Genomic DNA, 27326 nt, shown 5'->3' on the forward strand with positions numbered 1-27326 from the left:
GAAAAAGACAGTCTCTTCAACAAATGGTGTTGGGAAAAAGAATGAAGTTGAACCACTTTCTGACACCATAACACAAAAATAAACTCAAAATGGATTAAAGACCTAAATGTGAGACCTGAAACCATAAAAATCCTAGAAAAGAGCACAGGCAGTAATTTCTCTGACATTGGCCGTAGCAACATTTTTCTAGATATGTCTCCTGGGACAATGGAAATAAAAGCAAAAATAAACTTGGGACTACATCAAAATAAAAAGCTTCTTGGAGCACCAGTCTGGCTTAGTTGGTAGAGCATGTGACTCTTGATCTTAGGGTTGTGAGTTTGAGCCCTGCATTGGGTGTAGAGATTACTTAGAAAGAAAAAAGCTTCTGCACAGCAAAGGACACAATCAACGAAACTAAAAGGCAGCCTATTGAATGGGAGAAGATATTTGCAAATGACATATCCAGTAAAGGGGTAGTACCCAAAATATATAAAAACCTTATACAACTTAACACCCAAAAAACAAATAATCCAGTTTAAAAATGGGCAGAAGACATGAACAAACATTTCTCCAAAGAAGACATACAGATGGCCAACAGATACATGAAAAGATGCTCAACAACACTTATCATCAGGAAAATGCAAATCAAAACTACAATGAGATATCACCCCACACTGTTCAGAATGGCTAAAATCAACAGCACAAGAAACAAGTGTTGGCGAGAATGTGGAGAAAAAGGAACTCTCATGCATTGTTAGTGGGAATGCAAAATGGTGCAGACACTGTGGAAAATAGTATGAAAATTTCTCACAAAATTAAAAATAGAACTACCTTATGATCCAGTAATCACACTACTGGGTGTTTACCCCTCAAAATAAACAAATAAATAAAACCACTAACTCAAAGGGATACATGCACCCCTATGTTTATTGCAGCATTATTTACAGTAGCCAAATTATGGAAACAGCCCAAGTCTCCATCCATAGATAAATGGATAAGAAGATGTGGTATATATACACAATGAAATATTATTCAGCCATAAGAAGGGATGAAATCTTACCATTTGCAACAACATGGATGGAGCTAGAGAGTATAATGCTAAGAGAAATAAGTCAGTCAGAGAAAGACAAATACCACATGATTTCACTCATATGTGGAATTTAAGAAACAAAACAAATGAGCAAAGGAAAAGAGAGAGAGAGAGTCTTAACTATAGAGAACAAACTGATGGGGTGAGGGGATTGGTGAAATAGGTGATGGGAATTAAAGAGTACACTTATCAGGATGAGCACTGGGTAATGTAGAGAATTGTTGAATCACTATATTGCACACCTGAAACTAATATAACACTGTATATTCACTATATTGGAATTAAAATTTTAAACTTAATAATTAATTAGTTAATTAAGGAAGATTAATCTGTAGATACTGACTTGGAAGAATGCCTGAGCTATATTTGGTGGGGGAAATTCTATGATTCATATTTCTGTGGGGGAAGAAAACTGCTACTAAAGTAGTTCTATTACTATTACTATTACTATTACTATTACTATTACTATTACTATTACTAATAATAGCAAAAACCATTTGTAAGATACTTCCTTAAGCATAGTACATTATTTTATTTAATCTTCACAAGGACCCTGTGTGATAAGTGTATAATAACACCATTTGTAAGTGAGCAAAATGGGGAATAGTTTAAGTAAGTAACTTGTGCAAGAGCTCATAGACTAAAAGCTAGAATTTGAACCCAGGCAGTCTGGCTCTAGAGTCCATTATCTTAATCCACTAGGTCAAGTTATCTGATATATATACAGATTGTATGTGTAGGTGTGTGTGTGTGTGTGTGTGTGTGTGTGTGTGTGTGTGTGTACAAAACTTACAATCATATACATCAAACTCTTAACAATGGTTATTTCCTGATGAAGGATTACAGGGACTTCCAAATTCTAAGTTAATTTTTTGAGGTAATATTTAGATTGTTTGTTATACTGTGAATATACTACTTTTGTAGACAAATAATTATTTAGTTCCTGCCATGAGCCAGGCACTAATCTAGGTACTGGGGAAAGCAATATTTTAGTAATAAGGTAACTAGCTACTAACAAATAACTCAATTATTTCAATATTTTAACAAAATTAAACTATTTTTCATTCATATCACAGCCTGAATTGAGTGTTCAGCAGGCAGCTTTTCACATTTTGATTCAAGGATTCTGTCTCCTATCAACTTATGGTGGCACCATCTTCTGAGGCAGGTATATGCAAACATTTTCTTTTTTTTTTTTTTTAAATCTTCATTTATTTTTGAGAGAGAGACAGAGTGTGAGCAGGGGAGGAGCAGAGAGAGAGGGAGACACAGAATCTGAAGCAGGCTCCAGGCCCTGAGCTGTCAGCACAGAGCCTGAAGCGGGGCTCGAACTCACGAACCATGAGATCATGCCCTGAGCCGAGGTCAGATGCTCAACCGACTGAGCCACTCAGGCACCCTGCAAACATTTTCTACAAAAGATAGTAATATTTTAGGTTTTTTGGAACATACTGTCACCGTTCTGCAATTGTGGCATGAAAGCAGCATAAAAAATAAACAAATAAATGGACATGGCTATGTTCCAAAAAACCTTTATTTACAAACACTGTGGTGGGCTGGATTTCACCCATGGGTGATCATTTACCAGTCCCTGTTCCAAGGTCTTCTCAGAGATGTGGACTGGATCCTCTCTGCATTCAAAAGGTCAAAAGAAATAATAAGGCAGGCAAGAAATGGGACATGACTTCCACCCATATCTTCTTGGCCAGAATCAAGACTCATGGCCCCAACCAAGTAAGCCTGGAATATGTCATTTTCTTGTGACTTAATGAAAGGAAAAGAGGGGCGCCTGGGTGGCGCAGTCGGTTAAGCGTCCGACTTCAGCCAGGTCACGATCTCGCGGTCCGTGAGTTCGAGCCCCGCGTCGGGCTCTGGGCTGATGGCTCAGAGCCTGGAGCCTGTTTCCGATTCTGTGTCTCCCTCTCTCTCTGCCCCTCACCCGTTCATGCTCTGTCTCTCTCTGTCCCAAAAATAAATAAACGTTGGAAAAAAAAAATTAAAAAAAAAAAAAAAAAAAAAAAAAGAAAGGAAAAGAGATTTGTGACCATCTAGGCAGCCTGTGGCAGAGTCAGCTCTTTTTGTCACCAAATATTTTTCCTTTGTATAGATAATACTCTCCCCATCCCCAAAGAGGACAGCCCAAAGTTCCACCCAGTAAATATATTCAGCTCAAAGTCCAAGCTCTCCAGGTAATGTCCAGTTTTCTCTATCAGGTTCAGATATGGCTCTTTATGGTCTGGTGACCTATGAACTAAAAAGACAAATAATCTGCCCAGACACACCCATGCCCATTGGTAATGCAACAAAGACAGGAAAATTGAAACACTCTCATTCAGAACAAGGAAAAATTGAACACACAGTTCTCACTGGATCACATCGTTTTGATACTACACTTTATCTTAGCCAAAAGGCCAAGAAGCGATAGGATCACATCATTTTGAAATCCCACTGGGTAAATATTGTAAAGTTCTCTTTCTGTAGGGGTGAGTCAACACCTCTGATGGTTCTTATACCTCATAACAGTCTGTTACTCCATAAGGATGCCCTTACTCCACTCAAGCTCCAATATCCTGTACTGGGCAACCATCTGAATGAATGTCTCCCTCCCCCTATCCAAGTTCTAACATCCATTGGTAGGTCTCCCCACCAAAGGACACCCTTCTTACCCCAGTCAACCTCTGACCCCTCTGTCCAGGTGACACCATGTTGTCACTTAGCTTCTCAGCTCCACCTAATGACTTTGGGATGGAATAGTTCAGGAAGGGAAAGAGAAAGAAAGAAAGACAGAAAGAAAGAAAGAAAGAAAGAAAGAAAGAAAGAAAGAAAGAAAGAAAGAAAGAAAGAAAGAAAGAAAGAAAGAGAAAAGAAAAGAAAGAAAGAAAGAAAAGGAAATGAAGGGGAAAGAAAAAGAGGCAAAGGAAAAGCTCATAGCCTTCCTTAACTAATTTCTTCTTATTTTTTTTAAAGATTTATTTATTTTTGAGAGAAAGAACACAAGCGGGGAAGGGGCAGAGGTGGCAGTGGGTAGGGAAGAAGATCCAAAGCAGGCTCTGAGCTGACTGACAGCAGCAAGCCCATTACAGGGCTGGAACTCATGAACTATGAGATCACGACCTGAGCCAAAGTCAGACGTTCAACCGACTGAGCCACCCTGCTGCCCCTAATTTCTTATAATTGAGGTATAGAAGCAGAAGTTTTACCTGCGAGTTTCCAAATTTTAGATTCTATTCCCTTCTATTTCTTCTTACAAACCCATGAGGGAATTCTTTCCTGATCTCATCCCTTTCTTATAATATCTTGCCACACACTGTTAAAAATAACCTCTATTAAGTTTCTATTTTCTATTCCCCCAGGAGTCAGTAGACACATAGTCTGCTGCTCAAGTCATCTCAGGCAATAATTCTGCCAAATGTTTTGCCACTGCATCTCATGACTAACCATCTTTTCATCGACAGATACTGGGTTCATTGTAGCCCACCATCCACTTGCCATGTAAATGCCACATAGGTTTGTTTGTTTGTTTGTTTGTTTGTTTGTTTTTTATAGTTGCGTTCCACTTTCAGCAGTGAACAAAACACATAAAGGCTCTACTTTTGCTGAGCTTACATCTGTAGTATTCTTCTAACTCCTCATATGGTTTTGTTTTAGGAAGGGCATGATTACTTTAAAATGTACTCGAGATTTGTTTTAGTCAGGTATCGTAAGACATGGAGACACAGAAACTGGCATAAAGGAAGAAGTTTTTATACTCATGGATCCCTAGAAGCAGGAGGCATGGCACACCACACAAGACCACACGGCAAGCACCATGAGGCAGACAGAGTGAGGGGAAAGTGTAGGCTAAAGCTTTTCTTTGGGTTTTCGTGGGAAGGAAGGGGTGAGGCAGGATAAGCAAACTAAGCAGGTTTAGGATTGGATAGTTTGATTTCCCTGGGCTCCCAGCTATAAGAATGGTTCCCTGGTGCCCAGTACCTGGCCCTAGAGTGATTTAGGGTGGGAGGTTAGTGTCCTCAATTGCAGGAACCTGGTAAAAGGAGGGGTGGACTCAGGATTGGTTGGTTTGCTTATCAAAGGCTTATTCTCAGGCAAGTTCTTTACTACCTCTGGGAGGGGCAGTTCCTCTCTGGGTCCCTAAGGTCCTAAGATGTCAAAGCATCATAAAATACAAAACATTTTAAAAGGTGAGGGAAAGTTCTCTTCACTTGGATCACTCTCTACAGGTTTCTCATCTATTTAGCAGGACTCAAATTGTATCTTCTTTAGCCACCTTTTCACATCCCCAAATATACATCACCCAGATACAAAAAGCATCAAGATTTGGCACACTTCCTTCCTCTCTGTCGTCTTCTTTCTCTCCTGAATTCTCTTAGGGCAAACTCAAGACATGTCATTTCATCTCTACATACTTTAGAATGCTTTCCTTGACAGTTGATTGTCTGACTCTTCATTTTGGCTCAGGTCATGATCTCACAGTCATGAGATGAAGCCCCCTGTGGGGCTCAGTGCAGAGTATGGAGCCTGCTTGAGATTCTCTTCTGTCTTCTTCTCCCTCTGTCCCTCTGCCACTCATTCTTTCTCTCTCTCTTTCAAAATAAAATAAACTTTTAAAAAATGGGGGGTCTGGGTGGCTCAGAATGCATTCCTTAAAAAATGGCTGTTTTTCTTAAATTACCATATTATTTCCAGGTACCTAGAAATAAAATCACTCATCTTTTTAAAAAGAGTAACTGATTCAAAAAAAAAATTTTTTTAATGTTTATTTATTTATTTTTGAGGGGGAGAGGGAATGAGAGAGAGGGGAGAAAGATTCCCAAGCAGACTCCACACTGCCAGCGCAGAACCTTACACAGGTCTTGAACTCACAAACCGTGAGATTGTGACCTGAGCCAAAACCAAGAGTCAGACACTTAACTGACTGAGCCACCCAGGCCCCCCAAGAATAACTGATTTTTTTTAAGAGTAACTGATTTTTGAGAGTTATGGTGCCTCTCTGTGATAGGCAGAATAATGCCCCCACCAAAAAGTGCCCATTTCTAGCCCTAGAACCTGTGAATGTTACCATACATAGCAAAAGGAATTTGCAAATGCAATTAAGTTAAGAATCTTGAGATGGGAGGGGCGCCTGGGTGGCTCAGTCGGTTGGGCGTCTGACTTCGGCTCAGGTCATGATCTCGCAGTCCGTGGGTTCAAGCCCCGCGTCGGGCTCTGTGCTGACAGCTCAGAGCCTGGAGCCTGTTTCAGATTCTGTGTCTCCCTCTCTCTATGCCCCTCTCCCACTCGCACTGTCTCCCTCTGTCTCAAAAATAAATAAATGTTTAAAAAAATTTTTTAAAAAGAATCTTGAGATGGGAATTGAGGTCTATCCCAACGGGGCTTTTTCTGTAGACCTACATTATTGGAAACACCTCATAGAGTACATATGTGGTTTCCTTTATTCACATTTTTTATATGTTAGATCTGTGGGAAAGAATTATAAGACATCTATCTGCTAAAACTTGTGAGAGACCTAATAGTATTTTTTTTTAATTTTAGGTATTGGCATATCTGAACAATCTGTACAGTTCTAGGGTGTGGTAGTTTAGGAGTGAATATGATTTGAACTCATTCACATTCAGAGGGTATTTGAAATTGAGAACCAGGCAGATCCATCGACTGTGACCCTGAACGTGGCCCGAAAGAAATTGGATCCCAAAGATTACAGGTGGAGAATTTTAAAAGTCTGTCCATATTCAAGTGGAGATCAAAAAAGTCCAACTGAAAGAACTCTGGACTGACAGTGACAACTGTGGATTGAACAACAGTTCTTTTTTTTTTTTATTTTAACTTTATTTATTTTAGAGAGAGAGAGAGTGGGGAGGGGGCAGAGGATCTGAAGCAGGCCCCTGCACTGACAGCAAAGAGCCTGATGCAGGGCTCAAACTCACAAACTATGAGATCATGACCGCAGCCAAAGTTGCACACACAACGAACTGAGCCACCCAGGCACCCCCAAAAAGTTCTTTTTAAAAGGAATTTTTTGAAGATTATGATTCTGACTTTGGAGGAACTATGGTGATTGGCAGTGGCAGCAATCATGTAAAATTCCTTAAATAAAAAGTTATTGGCTTAAATAAAAAAGAATCTTGAGATATGGAGGTTATTCTTAATTATTCAGATGCACCCAATATTATCATAAGAGTCCTTATAATTAAAATAAGGAGGCAAGATAGAGTCTGAGGAGGAGATGTAACAACTGAAGCCGAGCCATGAATGTGGGAAACCTTCAGAAGTTGGAAAAGGCAAAAAAAAGATTCCCTCCTGGAGCCTACAAGCTCTAGATGTCTTGCTGACACAGTGACTTTAGCCTCATGAAGCCCATTTTGTACCTACCACTATCAGACAACAAATTTGTGTTGTTTTAAGCCACTAAATTTGTGATAATTTGTTACAACAATAGGAAACTAATGCACTGTCTTTGTATGTGAACATGAGCATGTTTCTAGCCAACCTAAAAAGTATACAATTACTGAATCCTACTCCTACCAAAAATTGATATCATTTTGATTGTGTATATATAAATATATATATATATATATATATATATATATATATATATATATATATATATAATTACCTTATAGGAATCAGGCTTTTATTTTTAAGGCTTTTTTTTGTTGTTGTTGTTTTTTTGTTTTTTTTTATGTAATCTCTATACCCAACAGAGGGCTTGAACTCATAACCCCAAGATCAGGAGTCACATGCTCTACCAACTGAGCCAGCCAGGCACTCTGAGCTTTTCTTTTTTATTTAGCAGCTCTTCTCAGATTTTGAGCTTGAGAGACAAGAGAATTTTCATAGTAGTGATAAAATAATTAAATATCTGGAGAATGCCAAATATATTTAATTATGATTAACATCATCTCCATTTACCAGGTGAAAGTGAACCTCTTTGTGCCTTGTCTAGGAAACTCCAAATAAAGTTTAGGTGTATAACAGTTTTACTATTTTGAATTTGAAGTTTGAATGTGAGGACGATATTTTTAAAATTTATCAGAGAAAAAAAAATTTTTAATTTTTTAAAAATTTTATTTATTTATTTTGAGAAAGTGCGAGCAGGGGAGAGGCAGAGAGAGGAGGGGGAAAGAGAATTCTACGCAGGTTCCACGCTGTCAGTGCAAAGCCCAATGCAGGGCTCGAACCCATGAACCATGACCTCAGCCGAAGTCAGACACTTAACTGACTGAGCCACCCAGATGCCCCCAAAATTGTAATCTTTTAAAGAGTTATCAGAGCAGACAAGATATAAATACAAGTCATACAAGTATTAATCTCTGTAAGTCAATCAAAATAAGAGTTCTGTTAAACTTTAGATAAGTTATAATCTATCTTTTTTTTTTGGAAATATGCAAAGTACGCTGCATGTTTACTCAGAAAATATTTCACACAATAGAAGAATCTTATTTGAATCTTGGGAAAGCTAGGAATTTCTGAAGAATTTTATAACTGGATCTCCCCTTGTGTCATTATGCACTGTTATGTAATACTTGTGCAGATAATAGACCAATCTAGGGGCACAACTTTAAGATTTATTAACACCTTGTCTATACATAGAGCTTTTCTCTCCAATGTGGCTTAGTTCATTTGTATATTTCCATAAGACTTTCCTATTTCCCTTTGAGAAAGGAGAGAGAAAAAGTCATGCCTCCAGAACCCTTATACTTCTCAAGAGATCATGAAGCTCCAGACAAGTTAGAAACAACAGGTCCTACTCTATTTGGATTTCCGTTCTACCACACATTCAGGATCATTCATATATGTGTTACATAAACCAAGTGAATCATTTTAAAGTTCTCTTGTCTTTTTACTCAATCCATATGCCTGAAGTTAGCCAAACTGTAAGGTTTAGAGCCAACTATCATGTTTAGGGAGCACACACTTTCCACAAGACTGCCCTTACTCTGACACTAAATGCAAATTTTAGAGGGTTCCCAAAACCACCCTCAGGTTTGGTAATACTAGAAGGACTCACAGAACTTACTAAAAGCTGTTTTATACTCATGGTTACAATTTTTAAAAATGTTTTAATTTTTAAGTTATCCCCACACACAAAGTGGGGCTCAAACTCACAACCCCAAGATCAAGAGTTTCATGCTCCACAGAGTGAGCCAGCCGGGCCCCTCCGCCCACCCCTCCACCCCCACCATGGTTACTATTTCTTAAAGGGAAAGGATACATATCAAAATCAGCTCATGAAAGGAGCACATAAAAGGCAAAAATCTGGGAGCACTTCAAACATAAAACTTTCAATGTCCTTTCTCATGCAGTTGACACATTGTTACTCTCCCAGTGTTGATGTTTGACAATATTCATAGAGGACTACCAACCAGGGAAGCTCATTTGAGCTTCCAGGTACAGAGTTTTTATAAAGGCTTCATCACATAGGCATGATTGATTGATTGCCCATTGGGTTGAACGCAGTCTCCAAGGTTAGTTACATTATTGGTCACATGGCCACCCCCCACCCTAAATAAAGACACTCCTATTGAGTATACACAAAACATATATTAAAAGGAAAATACTCAGTTTGGTTACCAAGGTTCTGTTAACAGAGGAAAAAAAAAAAACCAAACAGCGATTTTCTCACAGGTGTATCTCATCTGTAAAGCTTTTCCCTTATCTTCAGGTATTAGCATTGCAAAAGGCAGGGATAGAGTTGTTTTTGTTTGAGAGTATAAGTTACACAAAGTCTCAAAATTTCACTTAATCCCGTATCTAGAACTGAAACCTGGTTTTGTTGTGTTTTGTTTTTGTTTTCTTGGGGCACAAAGTTGTGTTTGTATGTTTGTTTCCTATCTGTAGGATGTGATATGTATGTTTACCCTTAGTGGAAGCAAGTGGTGTGAATTTTGTTCCACATTTCTTTAGTTTCCTTCTTGATATCTCCCTCCTATGGTCTATTTGAATTATTGTCTTAATTTAATTTAATTACGTGCCATTTACTGAGCACTTAGGTTAAGTCAAACAAAGATACTATCTTGTTTAATAGTCACAATAACTCTTTGAGGTAGATGTTACTTCTATTTTACATACTAGAAAAGTGCCAAAGAAGTTAAATCATTTACCCGAGGACTTAAGATCCATCAAATAGTAGGTGATGAAGCTGAGATTTGAACTCCTGCTACATTGTTTGTTTTTTTAATGTTTATTTATTTTTAAGAGAGAGAGAGCATGGGGGAGGGGCAGAGAGAGGGAGACACAGAATGTGAAGCAGGTTTCAGGCTCTGAGCTGTCAACAGAGAGCCCGACACAGGGCTCAAACTCCTGAACCATGAGACCATGACCTGAGCCGAAGTCCGTCGCTTAACGGACTGAGCCACCCAGGTGCCCCTCTGCTACATTGTAATTGTGTTTGTACTAGTAGGCTTTCCCCATCAATCAGCAGCAGTTTCAGGACAGATTATGTATTGTACGTCTTTGAACGACCAGAACAAAGTATAGCGTCTAGTATGTTGCAGGCATATAAATGAATGAGCTATCTTTTACAATTTTATAATTGTTAAACATGCATAGATCTTATTTTTTGAAAAAGAAAGTCCCCTGAGGGCAAGGAATGTTGAAGTTGGAGCAGAGGTGCTGATGTCAAAACTAGAGACCTGCTAATAGTCTGCTCAGGCCCATACCATGATGTAGTTCAGGATCTGGACCTTAGTTTTACAAGAAACTCAATTTTGACCATGAATCTAGAGTTAATAACTTTAGAGGGAATTGCTCATTTTGTACAAGCTCACAAGAAAATGATGAAAGAGTGTAAGTATAATTTAACTGGTCAGAGATGAGATTTTCTTGGGCTGTTTTGAAGAGTTGGCTCCCCAAAACATATCACCTCTGTGTTTTCTGGGTAGACTACCCTCTCTGGAGGCTATTCAAACTGTTATGTCTCAATGTTCAGGAAAAAATTTTTTAATGTTCAGGGAACTTTTCAACTAAAATAGGAACTCAATTGAAACAGATGCTCTTGATTTACACAGGGTCTAGAGTATGTAGGGTAAATAAGGGAAAGACATTAATATTTTCATTCAGGGGGTGCCTGGCTAGCTCAGTCAGTAAAGCGTGCAACTCTTGATCTCAGGGTTGTGAGTCTGAGATTGGATGTACAGATTACTTAAAACTAAAATCTTAAGAAAAAAAAGATTTCAGAGGCACTTGCATGACTCAGTCCAACTTCAGCTCAGGCCGTGATCTCACAGTTCATGAGTTAGAGCCCTGTGTCGGGCTCTGTGCTGTCAGCTCGGAGCCTGGAGCCTGCTTCAGATTCTGTGTCTCCCTCTCCCTCTCTGCCCCTCCCCCACTCACTCTCTGTAGCTCTCTCTCTCTCAAAAATAAATAAACATTTAAATTTTTTTTAACGTTTATTTATTTTTGAGACAGAGAGAGACAGAGCATGAACAGGGGAGGGTCAGAGAGAGGGAGACACAGAATCCGAAACAGGCTCCAGGCTCTGAGCTGTCAGCACAGAGCCCGACGCGGGGCTCGAACTCACAGACTGAGAGATCATGACCTGAGCCGAAGTCGGACGCTTAACCGACTGAGCCACCCAGGTGCCCCAAAAATAAATAAACATTTAAAAAAAAATTTTTTTTAAGATTTCATTCAGGTACTGATCTGGTGGCAGGAAGTCCTCAGAAAATGACAGATTGAAGAGAGCAACAATAGGCTCATGAGAGGAAACCATCCTGTATTTAGTTGCATGAGCCAGACTGAGAAGTAAAACATGGCTGTTAGAACAGATGGTCTGAAGTTTGAACCTGTTTCCAACCTATGTCCTAACTACCTCTCTTTCCTCCAAGTACCTGTAGTCTCTGGAAGGAGAGGACTTTTGCAAAAATAAAAATATGTCTCACCAAAGAACAGGTTAGGAAGCACAAAAGCTGCTTCCCTCCTACCTGGAGAAGAACAAGAACCCCTGATGGTGGTAGTCTGCAGAAAATGGGCAATGGTGTGGACATCGCCTGTGTTCAAAAATGTGGCAGCAGTCAACAGCAGAAAGATGGCAATACTAGCAGACACCAGGGAGTCTGCAAGGGAATACAAAGCGACAGGCAGCAGCTCAATTCTATAATAGAAACAGTCTCTATGGCCCATCCTCTGGGGATTCCTAAAGGATACAGTGAGGGAGATTGTGTTATCTTGGGTTCTTAACTTCTCTGAAAAGGCAAATGGGGGTAATAATAAGAGTACCTATTGGGGTACCTGGGTGGTTCAGTCAGTTGAGCATCCTACTCTTAATTTTGGTTCAGGTCATGATCCCAGGATCATGAGATCAAGTCTCACATTGGGCTCCATGCTGAGTGTGGAGCGTGCTTAAGATTCTCTCTCTCAGGGAGCCTCAGTGGCTCAGTTGGTTAAGTGTCCGACTTCGGCTCAGGTCATGATCTCGTGGTTCACGGGTTCAAGCCCTGCATAGGGCTCTGTGCTGACAGCTCAGAGCCTGGAGCCTGCTTCATATTCTGTGTCTCCCTGTCTCTGCCCCTCCTCCGCTCACGCTCTATCTCTCTACAAAAATAAATAGACATAAAAAAAAAAAAAAAGATTCTCTCTCCCTCTGCCTCTCTCCCCTGTTTGTGCATGCACGTGCACACTTGCTCTCCCTCTCTCTAAAAAAAAAAAAAAAAAAAAAAAAGAGTTGACTTAAAAAAAAGAGTACCTATTGTCTAAATTTGTTTAAGGATTATATCATATGATGCATATGATGAGCACTGAAAAAAATACTAATTGTTACACTAATAAAAATGTTAATTCATTATTTTAAAATGGGGTCATTTATAGTCACTCCAATACCCGTCATACTGTTCTGAGAACATACCAGGCACACTCCTGCTTGGTTTCTTTGAATAAACTGTTCTCTTTGCCTGAAACACTTCTCCTCTAGATATCACGATGGTTGGCTCCCTAAAGTCATTTTTTTTTAATTGTTAGTGTTTTGCCATATTTGCTTTCTTTTTTAAGTTATTTATTTGTTTTGAGAGAGAGTGCATGTGCACAGGAGGGGCACTATCCTCACAGAGCCTGATGAGGGGCTTGAACTCACAAACCGTGAGATCATGACCCAAGCCAAAACTACGAGTTGGACACCTAACTGACTGAGCCCCTAAAGTCATTTATTCAAATGTCACTTAAATGAGGCCTTTCCTTACCATCCTAGAATATCTTATTCCCCTGTCCTGCTTTATTTTTCTCTGTAGTATCTAGTACTCTCTAATATACTAGATATTTATTTATTTAGTTTCCCCTTACTAGAATATAAGTTTCATGAAGTGTGGAGGTTTTTCCATGTTTTATTCATTGGTATGTCCTTAGTGCTTATAATAAAGCCTGACAGAGAGTAAACATTCATAGTTGTTGACTACATAAAAGATGTTTACTACTTGAACTACATGAAAGATCCAAAACATCTCCTTCTATTTATTACAAGGCACATCAAAGGTCTCGTAACAGAAGGATCTCTTTTGCTATTATCAGTCCATCCCCAAAAGTACATGAAGCCTCTACTGGCACCTAGAAATAATTTAATCCCATTATTCATTCCAGTTGTTCATGCACCCATCACTATTTGTACTTATGGAGTCCCTACCATGTGCCAGATACTCACTTGGTACTGGGCATCCAGCAATGAACCTTCATGGAGCTTATATTCCAGCTGGGACAGGGATAGGGCTGGAGGGTGGGGAGTGAACAAAAGAACCATGTTTCTTACCTTTGTCCTTTTACCATGTTAAACCACTAATAAAGTAATAAATCCCTCTTCTGGGTTATCTATACTCTCCCATATTCTCCTCCTTATACTTCTTTGTGCTATCTCCCCTTGATCTAATACTTTGTTTAATTTAATAAAGTATTGAATCTCTTACTTTTCTCTTGCAACAGGGAATTTTTCGGAGAATTACTTTATTTGGCCAAGATCCAAATCCAAATCCAGAGTCAGCTCAGAACCCCTGACTAATGCATCACTGGGCTGATTATATAAATGGCAATGTGCAAAGACAACTTTTTGGAGAAGCACAGTAAAAAGATTTCTTATTGAATAAGTGGTTTCATTTCTCTTTGAGCAAAAAATGCAAACTTTAGATGCAAGAAAAAGAATTTTACTTCCTGCAAACATTCATTCATTAAATGGTTAAGAATTATTTAATGAGAGCCTACTTCGTGACTAGTACAACATGATGCCCTATACAGATATAATTAAGTGTAAGATACAGAATGCTCCTTCTAGCAGATAACTCTTCAGTTAAAACTAGACAGGGGCACCTGGCTGGCTCTGTCCGTAGAGCATGACACTTTTAACCCTGGGGGTTGTAAGTTTGAGCCTCAAGTTGGATGTAGCGATTACTTAAAAAAAAAAAAAAAAACTTCAGAAAAAAAAAACTAGATAAAAAAAGATGATATATATTGTGAAATTATATAACACCACAAACAGACACGGTGCTTCCACTTCATCCAGCCACCCCATTCACCCTTCCTTTCCTAATCAAGCCATATTAGTATCTCTTTCCTCCCTGATCACACCGAATCCTATGGCTATAATCAACCATTCTCTTGTCTGTACTCCCTCCCCCCATCACTTGATTCCCCCCAGCCCCCATTCCCACCCCCACGCCACCCTCGACCCCCGCCACCTTCATCTTTCCTGTTATTCAGTCCAGGATTTGATCCCAGGTTGCAGAGCTGCTTGAAAAAAAAATCAAGTTACTTGGTGTTCCAAAACTTTCATCAGGTTACAATTTAATGCTTTCACGCAATCCGCGTATAAAGCCTGGGAAGTGAGGAAGGAAATTTCACTCCTATTGAAAGCCAGACTTGTGGAATAATTGAGGTATTGAAATCAGTCACTCAAACTGAAAAGTCCCAGAAAAGCAAATTACACTAAGACAAGGACATAAAGTCTAAATGCATACCCTAGAATCATTGCAGCAAAAATGGGAGAGGCGTACATATGTATGAAAGACATTTATGCTAAAAATCAATTTGCCAGAGAAAAGAGAACGGCCAGGAATGCTCGCAAATACAGCGACAGTCATGGATGGTGTCACCCTGAGAAGTTCACTTCAAGGCAGGGCTATCCAGGGAGCAAAGTTAAAGGGCTAGCATTTCCCAGATTCCAGATGCCTGGGGTAAACAGACAAGACAGCTGCGCATTTCTCTTAAAGTAAAATATATCCTATGTGGGCCTTTCAAAAATAATAAAAAGGGAAGTTTTTCCCCTTTTGGATTTCCCTGCAGTCCAGCCACTTAAAAGCTCGCTTTAGTCCCTAAGAAATCTCGCAACAACACGGTCTTTTTTTTTTTTTCTCTCCTCCCCCTCCCCCCCAACTCCGATGGCGGGAACTTAACGGAAGCAACGGCACGCTCTCCGTCGGAAGTGACGTAATATCCCAGAATCCTTGGAGAAGGAGGGGCGCTTTCAGGCGTTCTTTGCGCAGTGTGGTGTGGATTCTTTAGGCAACGTGGTGTGGTTCTTTGCAAGAAGGCGTGCTGCTTTGTGCTTGGCCCGCTGCGGCCTTGCGGACCTTTCGGGCCGAAAGTTTGATTTCTTTTCACTGATAACAGAGCTCGCGGCGGGCCGCTCAGGGCCCTAATCCGCCCTCACCATGTTGGTGCTATTTGAAACGTCTGTCGGCTACGCCATCTTTAAGGTAGGTTGGAGATTGAGCCATTGGAGGGGGGAGGCTGGTGTTGGGCCGGCGAGGACAGGGAAAGACGTAAGAAGAAGACAGCACTGCTCAGAATCGCGTGGGAGCCGTTTGTGTCCTCCTGCCTTGAGAGGTGGGGGAAGGCTTTGGGCCTGGGAGGCATGTTTCGGTGAACACGTGGCCCCGCCGTTTGGGGCGCAGGGTTCTGTGTTAGAGCATTTAGCTTGGTGAGAGAGGTGAGCGGGAGCTGTATTAGAATTTCACAGGTAAAGGTGAGGAGTTTGGGGTTTATTCTTAGTGGTTTTGAGCAATGATTGAAAGGTTTTAAGCAGAGGAATGACTTGATCTAAACTTGTCTTAATGAAGTTGCTGTGTGAAGAATAGATTATAGGAGGCAAGAAAGAAAGGAAGAATATTTTTGCATCAATGTAGACAAGATGAAATTGCTTGGATTAAGGTTGCTACCGAGGGAAATAAATACCAGGAGAAATTTTGAAGGTAGAACTGGTGGGTTTGGCTAATGAATGAAGTGAGTGGGGTATGATGGTAGCGAAGAGAAGAAAAAAAACAAGATGGTTGGGTTTTTTTGGAGACGGGAGGATACTAAAAAGGTCCAGTTTGGGCTGTGAAACTTGCGGTGTCTGTTAAATCGTCATTTTTTAAGTTTAATACCTAAGGGAGATATCTGGGCCGATGGTAATCAATTTGGGATTTGGTTGTCTTAATAAAGTTTGAAATTTGAAGTTTATCAGCACGGAGCTGATTGAGCAATGGGACATTCGTGTAGTAGGATGCTATAGAGTTGTTAGAAAGAATGAGAAACTGAGTGCTATCCATGTGCTAGCCAGTCTTCTGAGTTCTACAAATGTAGCATCGAAAAACAAAATTTTCATATATGTGCTGTTAAGGCAAAAATGGATAAAATATGTATAGTAAGATTCTAGCTAGGAATCAAAAAACTGTGGTATGAGTGCGGAAAATCTGCAATCAGTTTTCCAAAATGTTGCTTTAGAGAAAACTTTAAGGTTTTCTTCAGACTTTTGAAAATACAGTTCCATTTGCACTTGGTACATTACTTATTATTTTTTAAGAGATAAAATGGTAAAAGCCAATAGCTAGCTTTGCTTATTTTTTCTCATTGGGGTTGTCTGTAATTGCAATATTAGAAATTTTAAGGGACTTTGGAAAGCTTTGGAACGTGGAGTATGTCTATTTTACGTTTTCCCAGCTTCTTGGCAATCTTTTCTAAATTCTTAAATAGAATTCTGCACATGTGCCCAAATTTTCTTAGCCAGCATGGTCTGTCATATTTTGAATTTGTGTATATGGATGAATTTCATCTAAATTGAAGTCATTGTGTACTGTCCACTGGATGCTGATAGAGAGAGGGGCAACTCTGCAGTCCACTGTGTGCCTCTGTTTGTTAGGAAGGAATTGACTTACAATTGTAGTGACCTGGGTCATAAAACACTTAACCATGTTTCTTAATAAATTACTGGTTTCTATTAATGAAGAATGTTCTCCACAAAAATAAGTCTTGAGTATTCTGTCAGTTTCTAATGCCATCTATCTGCAAGTCACTGTTCAAATTGTGGTTTATGGTTCCATGTAATGGATAAATAACTAAAGGCTTGAGTATATTGAAATAATGATTTCACTTCCAAATATTTGCGATTAATAGCAGTTACTGATTGTTAATAAAAGTCATACAAAATGTTCTGGAATTAATGTTGCACAGTTTTGTGAAAATATGCTAAAAAGTAAGTCATACACTTGAGAAGGGTGAATATTACAGTATATAAATTATATATTAAAGTGCATATGTAGTACAAAATTATTAGCTCCCTTTTCATGATCTTTCAGAACACTGGGGTATAAAATTATATTGGTTTGCATGAAATTCATGCTTTAATACGAATGCTTTTGTTGTTGTTGTTGTTTTGGTGTTTTGTTTGAGTTTGAGAGAGAAAGAGAAGGCACACACAAGGGTGGGGGTGAAAATCTAAAGCAGGCTCCATGCTCAGCAGCAGAGTCCGATGCTGCGCAGGATGTCACCACTCTGGGATGGTGACCTGAGCCAAAATCAAGTGGACATTCAACCGACTGAGCCACCCAGGAGCCCCAAGAAATTTTTAAAACTTTTTAAACCTCAGGTCATAGTAAGGAATACATTTATTCTGTTATCATGTTCCAGTGTGTATATAGCATATATACGCTGTGTATGTAGCCACATACACAGAGTGATTCACAAAGAATTAAATACTTTCTAAAAAAATTACTGTGTTAACATGGTTATATGTGAATACAAAGACAATACTGAAAGAACTGTTGTTATTTTTAGAATATTGTAAAAACTCAACCTGTGTTCCTTGTTGTGTGGCACACATAGCAAGATTAAAGGCATCTTTTGGTTTTAATAATCACATTGTAGAGTGCAGCTCTCTGTGTTCTTTTATTTCCTCAAGGCCATGAGGAAGAGATTTTTTTTTAGGTGTATACCACAGGTCATGTATAATATGATTAGTGAGCAGTATGGTTTTCCAGCTGCATTTGAGTATAGCTTACATACTGTATAACTCACTTATTGTAAGTGGTGCAGTTTGATACATTTTAGTAGAATTTATACACCTCTGCAAGTTACAATCCAGTTTAGAGTACTTCCTCTTAAAAAGTAAAGTTCTGCCCATTTGCAAGTCAAAGTCAGACCGAGCTCTAGGCAACCACTGTCTGTATAATTTTGTCATTTCTAGATATTTCATGTAAGTGAAGTAATAGTTTTTTGTGTCTGGCTTTTTTCACTTACGCTTTTGAAGCTAATCCATGTTGCATGTATCAATTTGTTCCTTTTTGAATAATTCACACTTGAAACTATTCCAAGTCATCCTGTGTAACAACTCACACAAGTTTCATAGTACAATGCTTAACCATTTTGTTTGTGAAATAAAACTTTAAAAGTTAGCATTGAGGGGAGCCTGGGTGGCTCAGTCAGTTAAGCATCCCAGCTTGGCTCAGGTCATGATTTCGTGGTTTGTGAGTTCAAGCCCTGCCTTGGGCTCTATGCTGACTGCTCAGTCTGGAGCCTGCTTCAGATTGTGTCCCCCCCCCCCCCCCCCCATTCCTCCCCAGCTCCCTCACTCACGTGCTCTCTTTCTCAAAAGTAAATAAAGATTAAAAAAATTTTTTTAGGTTAGCATTGAATGTTTATTTTTTTTAATTTATTTATGTTGTGAGAGCGTACGTGGACACACCCATGAGAGTGGGGGAAGGGCAGAGAGAGAATCCCAAGCAGGTTCTGCACCAGTGCAGGGCTCAAACTCATTGAGATCATGACCTGAGCCCAAGTGGGGCCACCCAGGCACTCCAGCATTGAATATTTAAATAAAACATAGGAAGTCTCAAAATAACCAATTAAAAAGTGAAAATTAGGGACAGTCACTTTTGATAATAATGTGCCCTTTCCTGCTTATAAATTTCATGCCTGTGTGGAATAGAGGAGGATACCCTAGGACTATCTGGCATGCTGTGGGATGCGTTTGTTTTTACTTTTTATTGTGAAAGTTTTCAAGGAGACAAGTAGAAGAGTACTCTCCATGTACCCCATTACTCAGCTTCAGCAGGCCCATTTTGTGTCCTCTCTCATTCCCCTCCCCACATTGTTTTGAAGCAAATCCTGGATATTTAGGGTTTTTTTTTTAAGTTTATTTTATTTTATTTTGAGAGACAGAGCACAAGCAGGGGAGGGGCAGAGAGAGGGAGAGACAGAATCCCAAGCAGGCTCTAGGCTCCAAACTGTCAGCACAGAGCCTGACGAGGGGCTCGAACTCATGGACCGTGAGATCATGACCTCAGTCGAGATCAAGAGTCAGATGCTTAATTGACTGCGCCACCCAGGAGCCCCATGGATATTTAGTTTGATCTGTAAGTATGTCTCATGCTGTGAAGGCAGGCACACAAATGAATTGTGTCTTTCCACAGTATCAGCTTTTTTCAGTGTTAGAGCAAGGTTAATATAATTATAACTCAGGTTCAGGATTCCAGACTCAACATTTCACTACCTGTTTAACTTGACTTCTTACACATTACAGAAAGCAAAGCACAAGACAGGTTACACAACAAATAAGATAGAACGGGGGAAAGGAAGTCTTTGATTACACAGTTGAGATGTGGCCTTGGTCTGGTCCAGGTCAGCTCACAGAACTTACTGCTTATTATATTCAAGCAGTGGAAGATCTCTGTTTTGTTCAGACATCAGTCAGGCAGGGTCTTGGACAGCAGCTATCTTTTTGATGTGGTCAGATGTGAAAGGGTCAGTGTTAAGAAAGTTTTGACAGTTTACTGCAGAAATCTTCCATTTTAAAAAGGACTTAATAAGTCCTGATTGACAAACCTCTTATGTTTCTATTGGTTATCTTTTCTGAGTATGTCTCAGCTGGTGCTGGTTTCGGCAGTATGGGGTCTTAAGTGGAATGCCCTTGGTTGCTTGTGACATAAGTTACTGCTTGACCTGAGTGAGAGACAATCTTGCTCTCTACAGTATGTATAAGATATAAAGACCAGTTTTAAAACTAAGAACAATAATAGCCTGCTAAATTTTTTTTAATGTTTATTTATTTTTGAGAGAGAGACTGAGCACAAGTGGGGGAGGGGGAGAAAGAGAGGAAGACACAGAATCTGAAGCAGGCTCCAGGCTCTGAGCTGTCAGACAGCCTGACGCAGGGCTCGAACTCACAAACTACAAGATCATGACCCAAGCTGAAGTCGATTAAGCCACCCAGGCTCCGCAGCCTGCTAAATGTTTTAATGGTAATAACTACACACTGTTTCTACTTGGAAATGGAAATTATTGTATCTTCATCCAAAATGATAAAACTTGAAATGGACTTTGTATACAAATGTTTTCAGATTTCTCTGTCTGAAAATGACTAAAATTTGAGGCACATTTTACAGAAAATGTAGCAGTTACCTCTTACTTTGTTCAGACTGTCTTTATTAGTAATGTTCTCTTCAGTATGTTGTAGCACAATTGGAAACATTTAGTAACAAGGTTTTGTTTGTAACAGTCTTTGGAGACCTTTGAGTAGTCATGAATGTTTTCATTACATTTTCCTTGTTGCTTTTAGAATGCTGATAATATCTCTTAACTATGCCTGTTGTTACCCAAATGTTATCTTGCTTTTCAACTAGGAAAAAATATAAATTTTACTCATGAGTCATGTCCCCTGTTTGATACATACGCTCTCAGCAGTTCATGAGCTTTTTGGGTATGGTTTAGCTGCATTCTCTAAACAAACTATTTCCAAAAGTTAGGACTATTCTATGAACTTACTTAATCAAAAAGTAACAGTTAATGTTTCAGTGCATTCATGAGATTTGTTGGAAGTTCTCCTGATACACAAAATAGAACTGTTAGAGGTGCCTGGGTGGCTCAGGTCATGATCAAGCCCAGCATTGGGCTTGCTCGCTCACTCTCTGTCTCTCTTAAAAAAAAAAAGAAAAGAAAAGAAACTGTTAGTGGCTTGTAATTTTTGTAAAGATTTCATTTTTAAGTAAACTCTGTGCCCAACGTGGGACTCGAATTTACAATCCCAAGATCAAGAGTCACATACTCTCTTGACTGAGCTAGCCAGACACCCCAGCTTGTAATTTTTTAATACAAACACTGTGTTTTGTGATCATGTAGTGCTCTTACTCTGTTCTTTTAAGTTTTTTCATTTCGATTTGTTTTGACCGACTTCTCAAGTTTTGTGAATATATGTAATTTGTCTGTATGAGATTAAACTTAAAGAACACAACAAATCCTCTCTCCCTCTCCCTCCCCTCCTTCTTTTTTAAGGAAGAGAGGCAGAGGGTGATGGGTGGGGCAGGGAATCCCAAGCCCGGCCCCACACCCAGCACGGAGCACAACACAGGGCTTGATCCCACAACCCTAGGATCATGACCTGAGCCCAGATCAAGAGGCAGATGCCCAACTGACTGAGCTACCCAGGCACCCCCACAACAAATCCTCCTTAAAATCATCTTGCCATACTTGTCTGACAGAAATTAAATGCAACTTGAAGTATTGTAATTATGTTTATCACAAAAATATACACTAGATGTAACTGGGCAATAAATCTTACTGTGTAAATATTCTGTGATAATGGATTTGATAAAATGTTTATCAGTAAGGTATTGTTTTAAATTTATCAGTTGAGTATTTTTCCCACAAGAAGACATAATATCTGTGTATTATATTTCACCAAATTTAATATGCTATTATTTTACACTGCTAATTAAATTTACCTCCCATCAGTTGTAAGGCATGTCAGTTTCAAGGATGTTAAATCTGGAGGAAATGGTTTTTAGGATTGAGTCTACCCTGTGTTATGCTTGGGCAGTTGACTTATCCCATCAAGAATTAGAGTGTGGGACATGTTTTATTAACTCTTTGTTTGTTTGTTTTTATTTTTGAGAGACAGAGACAGAGTGTGAGCAGGGGAGGGGCAGAGAGAGAGAGAGAGAGAGAGAGAAGGAGAGGGAGAATCTGAAACAGGCTCCAGGCTCTGAGTTGCCAGCACAGAGCCCAACGCAGGGCTCAAACTCACCTGCGAGAACATGACCTGAGCCGAAGTCGGACGCTTAACTGACTAGCCACCCAGGCGTCCCTTTTAACTCTTGATTTAAATGAAACTAATAGACTCTCTTGAAGGCATTTTGGTAGCATCTGTCAAATATAAAATATGCATTTCCTATATGATCAATTAACCGCACTTCTAGTAAAGTATGTCTTATAGAAATACATCATGTGTACATACAAAACTGTTTTCTGAAGGAGAATAAGGAAAATTTAGAAAGACCTTAAACTTCTATAAGAGCATAAGATGGTGATATTTTCATACAGTCTAATTCTACGTTGTCAAAACCTATAATTGTGTCCATGTTATGCTAAATGGTATAGTGTGATTCTGAAAAGTATGCATAAATAAAAAGGTTGAGAAGACTGTCAAAAAGCCTTAAATATATATGCCTAATTGTTAATGACTGTTTCATAGATTTAAAGTGCCCCTTTTTTCCCTTTTCATTTTAAGTTTTCTTGTAACAGGATGTAAATTGATAGTATCTCAGTTTTAGAGAAATCCTTAGTACTTTGATGTTAGGGTGATCATAAGCAGTAAATAAAATTTATTCTTTATTCTAGAAAGTAGGGAAATAAAGTCTTTTGTTGTTGTATAAACATATGCTGGTGCTCCTGTGTGGCTCAGTCGGTTAAGCGTCCGACTTTAGCTCAGGTCATGATCTCACGGTTTGTGAGTCCAAGCCCCGCATTGCGTTCTGTGCTGTCAGCCCAGAGCCTGGAGCCTGGTTCAGATTCTGTCGCTCGCCCCTCTCCCACTCACGCTCTGTCTCTCTCTCTCTCTCTTTTCGAAAATGAATAAATATTTTTAAAAAATTAAAAAACCTGTGTTTTGTGAAGGTGTTAGTGACTCCTTTGAAATGGGAAGTTTTAAACAAAGTCATCAACTCAATTCCATCCAGTTATTAAATGGGCCACTTGAGCTGCTAATTTGATCACGCATTTATGGTGGGTAAAAAATTGGTATTATTTCAATGAGAACATAGCTTTCACCACTCTCATTTTACGTGTATAGTTGTACTTGAAGAGTGTAGTTATATATGTCTAAGCTATGCCATTTAAATGTTTGTTACAGGTTTTGAATGAGAAGAAACTTCAAGAGGTTGATAGTTTGTGGAAAGAATTTGAAACTCCAGAGAAAGCAAATAAAATGTAAGTCATCTTGAAACTAAGAATTTAGTTAACATTTAGGTGTGTTTTTTTTAAGTAATCTCTACACCCAGTGCAGGGCTTGAACTTATGACCCCGAGATCCAAGAGTTGCATGCTCTATCAGCTGAGTTAACCAGGGGGCCCAAGTAATAGAATTGCTGAATAAATTGTAGTATATCTATAGATCCTTTGGTGACCTGGGGAGAGGACTGTGGTATACCAAGAAAATCATGCTTCTCAGTGATACATATGTGATCCCATTGTTTCCAGGTTCTCTTAGATCTGTGTATGCGTTTATGCAGGCATAGACACCAACAGATGCCACTTCAAAAGGGTGGAAATGGGGATGGGATGAGGCACAATAAGTCGAAATTACTATTTTTTCCTAAAATCTTTGTATTGTTAAATGTATTTAAGGGATCACCAGGGTTTTTGTTCCCTGGCAGATAAGAAAACCTTCCTTAATTAAGACAATACTATTTTAGGGACAATAGAAGGCTAGTTTTTCTTTTTAAAGGGCTGTATGCTTCATTTGGCTGAGTTAACGTGATTCATTGTTGTCAATGATGTATTCTTGTTGGAACTGAATATAAATGATCTAACTCAAATATTCGTCACTACCACTGAGACAACAATGAATTATGAATTAACTGTATATTTTTGTTGAATATAAAATGATGTTACCTTGCACATAAGTGTGTTGGGAAGAAGGAGAGTAAAATAAGGGTAACTTAAGTAAAATAAGGAGTCAGATTTGACCATTAGCTATTTGTTGTTGTTGTTGTTTATAGAAGAGTTTATTAAACAACAGGAGCTTAAGTCTCATTTATCTTCTAAACAAAATACACCTGAATTATTTGTCACATTTCTTACTGTGTGTTAATGAAAATCATAGACAAAATAGATTAATTTTATATCACTGTCTTCATAATTGATAGAATGATTAGATAAAAACAATAATGAATACCTTGATATAATTGATAAACCTCACAAAATTCCGTATCATACATTATTTTCAATTTCCGATGGAATGCCTTTTTAAGATAAACCATATGCTGGGTAATAAAATATGATTCAGTAAATTTCAAAAGCTTGAAATCTCACAGGGCATATATTATAATGTCAACAGAAATATATTACAAGCTAATAGTAAATTGGTTTTAAGAATACAAATATTTGGAAATTAAGCAACATGGTTCTTTTTTTTTTTTAATTTAATTTTTTATGTTTTAAAATTCACATCCAAATTAGTTAGCATATAGTGCAACAATGATTTCAGGAGTAGATTCCTTAATGTCCTTTACCCATTTAGCCATTTAGCTCACCCCCCCCCCAACCCTTCTAGTAACCCTCGGTTTGTTCTCCGTATTTTTAGTCTCTACTGTTTTGTCACCCTCCCTGTTTTTATGTTATTTTTGTTTCCTTTCCCTTATGTTCATCTGTTTTGTCTCTTAAAGTCCTCATATGTGTGAAGTCATATGATTTTTGTCTTTTTCTAATACTTAGCATAATACCCTCCATTTCCATCCACGTAATTGCAAATGGCAAGATTTCATTCTTTTTGATGGCTGAGTAATACTCCATTGTAGGTGTATGCCACATCTTTGTCCATTCATCCATCGATGGCCATTTGGGCTCTTTCCATACTTTGGCTATTGTTGATAGTGCTGCTATAAACTTGGGGGTGCATGTGTCCCTTCGAAACACCACACCTGTATCCCATGGATAAATGCCTAGTAGTGCAATTGCTGGGTTGTAGGGTAGTTCTATTTTTAGTTTTTTGAGGAACCTCCTTACTGTTTTCCAGTGGCTGCACCAGCTTGCATTCCCAGACCATTAGCTATTTCTTAATGACATTTGTACTAGATGGACAAATCAGTGTTGTGAGATTCCTGACCTGAGAGGTACTCTTAATTCCTTTTCTAAGGTCTCCTATTCCATATAGTAAAAGGCATCTGTGTCCAGATTTAAGCAACAGAGGTTATGTTCAGGCTTCGACATCTTTCCTGTGGTTGAGATGTGGTACCAAACCTCTTAGCTATTTTTCCTTCAAACCCTACAATCTTCTCTTAGTCCAGACATTACTGACCTAGTATTTGGAGAAACTAGTTGTTTTAATATGAATTTATCTAACTTTGCACCCTCATGCCCAGTGACAGGAAAATTTATTTTGTTGGTGTGTGCTTTGAAAACAGTTCAGAACCTCTTTCCTAAATATATGGCTTTTGAAGAATCAATTTGCCCTCATAACTTTTCTTTTTTTTTTTTTTTCCTTCTAGAGTAAAGCTAAAACATTTTGAGAAATTTCAGGATACAGCAGAAGCATTAGCAGGTAAAGTGAAAGACTAGCTTTTTTTGGTTTTATTTATAATCTTGTCAATGTATTATCAAAAGATTATTTGCTTCAGTTGCCTGAGTTAACCTTAATCAATGTTGTCAATGATGCATTCTTTTTGGAACTGAATTTAAGTGATCTAACTCTAATTCGTCACTACCACTGAGACAACATTGAGTTAGCTTTTTTCACCATAGGGCTTGTTCCCCCCCCATGTGATGAGTGTGAGAAGTGGTTAAGTTGATCTCCCTGTGGAAACCAACAGCATAATGCTGAAGCACAATTCAGTAAAAGCTGTTCTACAAGGGACCAAGGTAATGTAGTCAAGTGCACAGCCCTCTGATGATTTTAATTCAAGGGTAAAGTTGAGAATAGCCAGGATTCACAGTTGAAATAATAATAAAGCAGCTTTTTGGGGTTTTTTTTAGTGTGAAACCTACACAGAGCCTTAAGAGTTAATCTGAAGGGAACATGAAGAATGGATGGCTCATATCCTTCAACCAGTCCTCATAATGGGAGAACAGACATAAAGTAATAGGGTGTATCATCTAGGTTTGGCTTTAATAAGCAGTTGGTCTTAACAAGGTTGTTTCCCCCCCCCCCCCCCCCAATAGTGTTAGGGAAAATAAGAAGACTGTATATAAAATTCTAATCCTGGATTTTTCAGTTGCTTAAGTTCTATATATTAAGTCAGCCAACTGCTTGTTGGTATAATCTGAAAATGTAGACTATAAAGAATATGGCTTATAATTAGGCAAGAATATGTTAGACCCAAATAATTTTGTTCATCAGCCACAAAAGAGGAGTATAATTCTCTTGTAAAAATTAGGAATCTAACTAAACATGCTACAATATTAATAGACCGCCCCAACATTGGCAGTGGGGTAGCTGAAGGAAGACCCAATAATGAGACCAATTTTTTAATTTTTAAAAAGAGTTCTAGGGCTGCTGCATCAGTAAGTCAGTAAATAAAGCCTCATAGAGCTATTAAAGCACAACAATGATAATTTTTTTAATTTTAGTTTTTGTTCTTATTTTTTTTTAGTAATCTCTACACCCAATTTGGGGCTTGAAGTCATGGCCCCAAGATCACAAGTTGCATGTTCTTTCAACTGAGCCAGCCAGGTGCCTCCCTGCCTAGAGAATTTTTTAAAAGATCTGTTTATCACAGCTTTAAAATTACATGGGTAGAGTTTTGTTAAAACTCTATGGAAAAAGATTGTGTTCGCTATTTTCCAACTCGGGTGGGGTGTGCAATATTCACATAGACTGATTTGAACAGCTCCTGCTGAAGCTATAAAGTGCAGTGGCCCTGATCCCAAGTAACTTCTTTTGAATTCCCTTTTGCATATTACTTCTTTAATCTTTTTTGGGCTATTTCCGACCAGTCCATATTAAATGGTCTACTTCTACCCAGACATGAAGCAGATTTTTACTATTTTAATTTTTCTTTATGTTTATCTTTGAGATTGAGAGAAATAGCATGAGT

At 38.7% G+C, this 27326-nt stretch overlaps 1 protein-coding gene, 3 non-coding genes and 1 pseudogene across 5 annotated transcripts in view; 4 read left to right on the forward strand and 1 right to left on the reverse strand.

The window, feature by feature from the left end:
* Positions 1-3344: 3344 nt before the first annotated feature.
* LOC112848985 (U2 spliceosomal RNA) lies at positions 3345-3495 on the reverse strand (annotated as a pseudogene).
* A 2928-nt stretch (positions 3496-6423) lies between these two features.
* On the forward strand, positions 6424-6555 carry LOC112849158 (small nucleolar RNA SNORA18). Its single transcript, XR_003222585.1, has one exon. It is a non-coding gene; the product is annotated as a small nucleolar RNA SNORA18 (small nucleolar RNA).
* Positions 6556-15489: 8934 nt separating this feature from the next.
* NOP58 (NOP58 ribonucleoprotein) overlaps positions 15490-27326 on the forward strand; it is a 34523-nt gene continuing 22686 nt past the window's right edge. Inside the window, exons 1-3 of one of the 2 annotated variants that reach the window (XM_025932535.2) lie at positions 15490-15741; positions 23427-23503; positions 25782-25834. In XM_025932535.2, the coding sequence (XP_025788320.1) occupies positions 15697-15741; positions 23427-23503; positions 25782-25834 (175 nt within the window). In that variant the 5' untranslated portion in view covers positions 15490-15696. Of the gene's footprint in view, positions 15742-23424; positions 23504-25781; positions 25835-26034; positions 26152-27326 lie in introns of those variants that run through there. The other variant, XM_086719300.1, reaches the window with a different exon arrangement.
* Positions 24053-24141, forward strand: LOC112849167 (small nucleolar RNA SNORD70). The gene has a single exon (XR_003222593.1). It is a non-coding gene; the product is annotated as a small nucleolar RNA SNORD70 (small nucleolar RNA).
* LOC112849168 (small nucleolar RNA SNORD70) lies at positions 25929-26015 on the forward strand. The gene has a single exon (XR_003222594.1). It is a non-coding gene; the product is annotated as a small nucleolar RNA SNORD70 (small nucleolar RNA).

The sequence above is a fragment of the Puma concolor genome, chromosome C1 (assembly GCF_028749965.1).
Source record: "Puma concolor isolate L17-30 chromosome C1, mPumCon1.1.hap2, whole genome shotgun sequence".
NCBI lineage: Eukaryota > Metazoa > Chordata > Mammalia > Carnivora > Felidae > Puma > Puma concolor.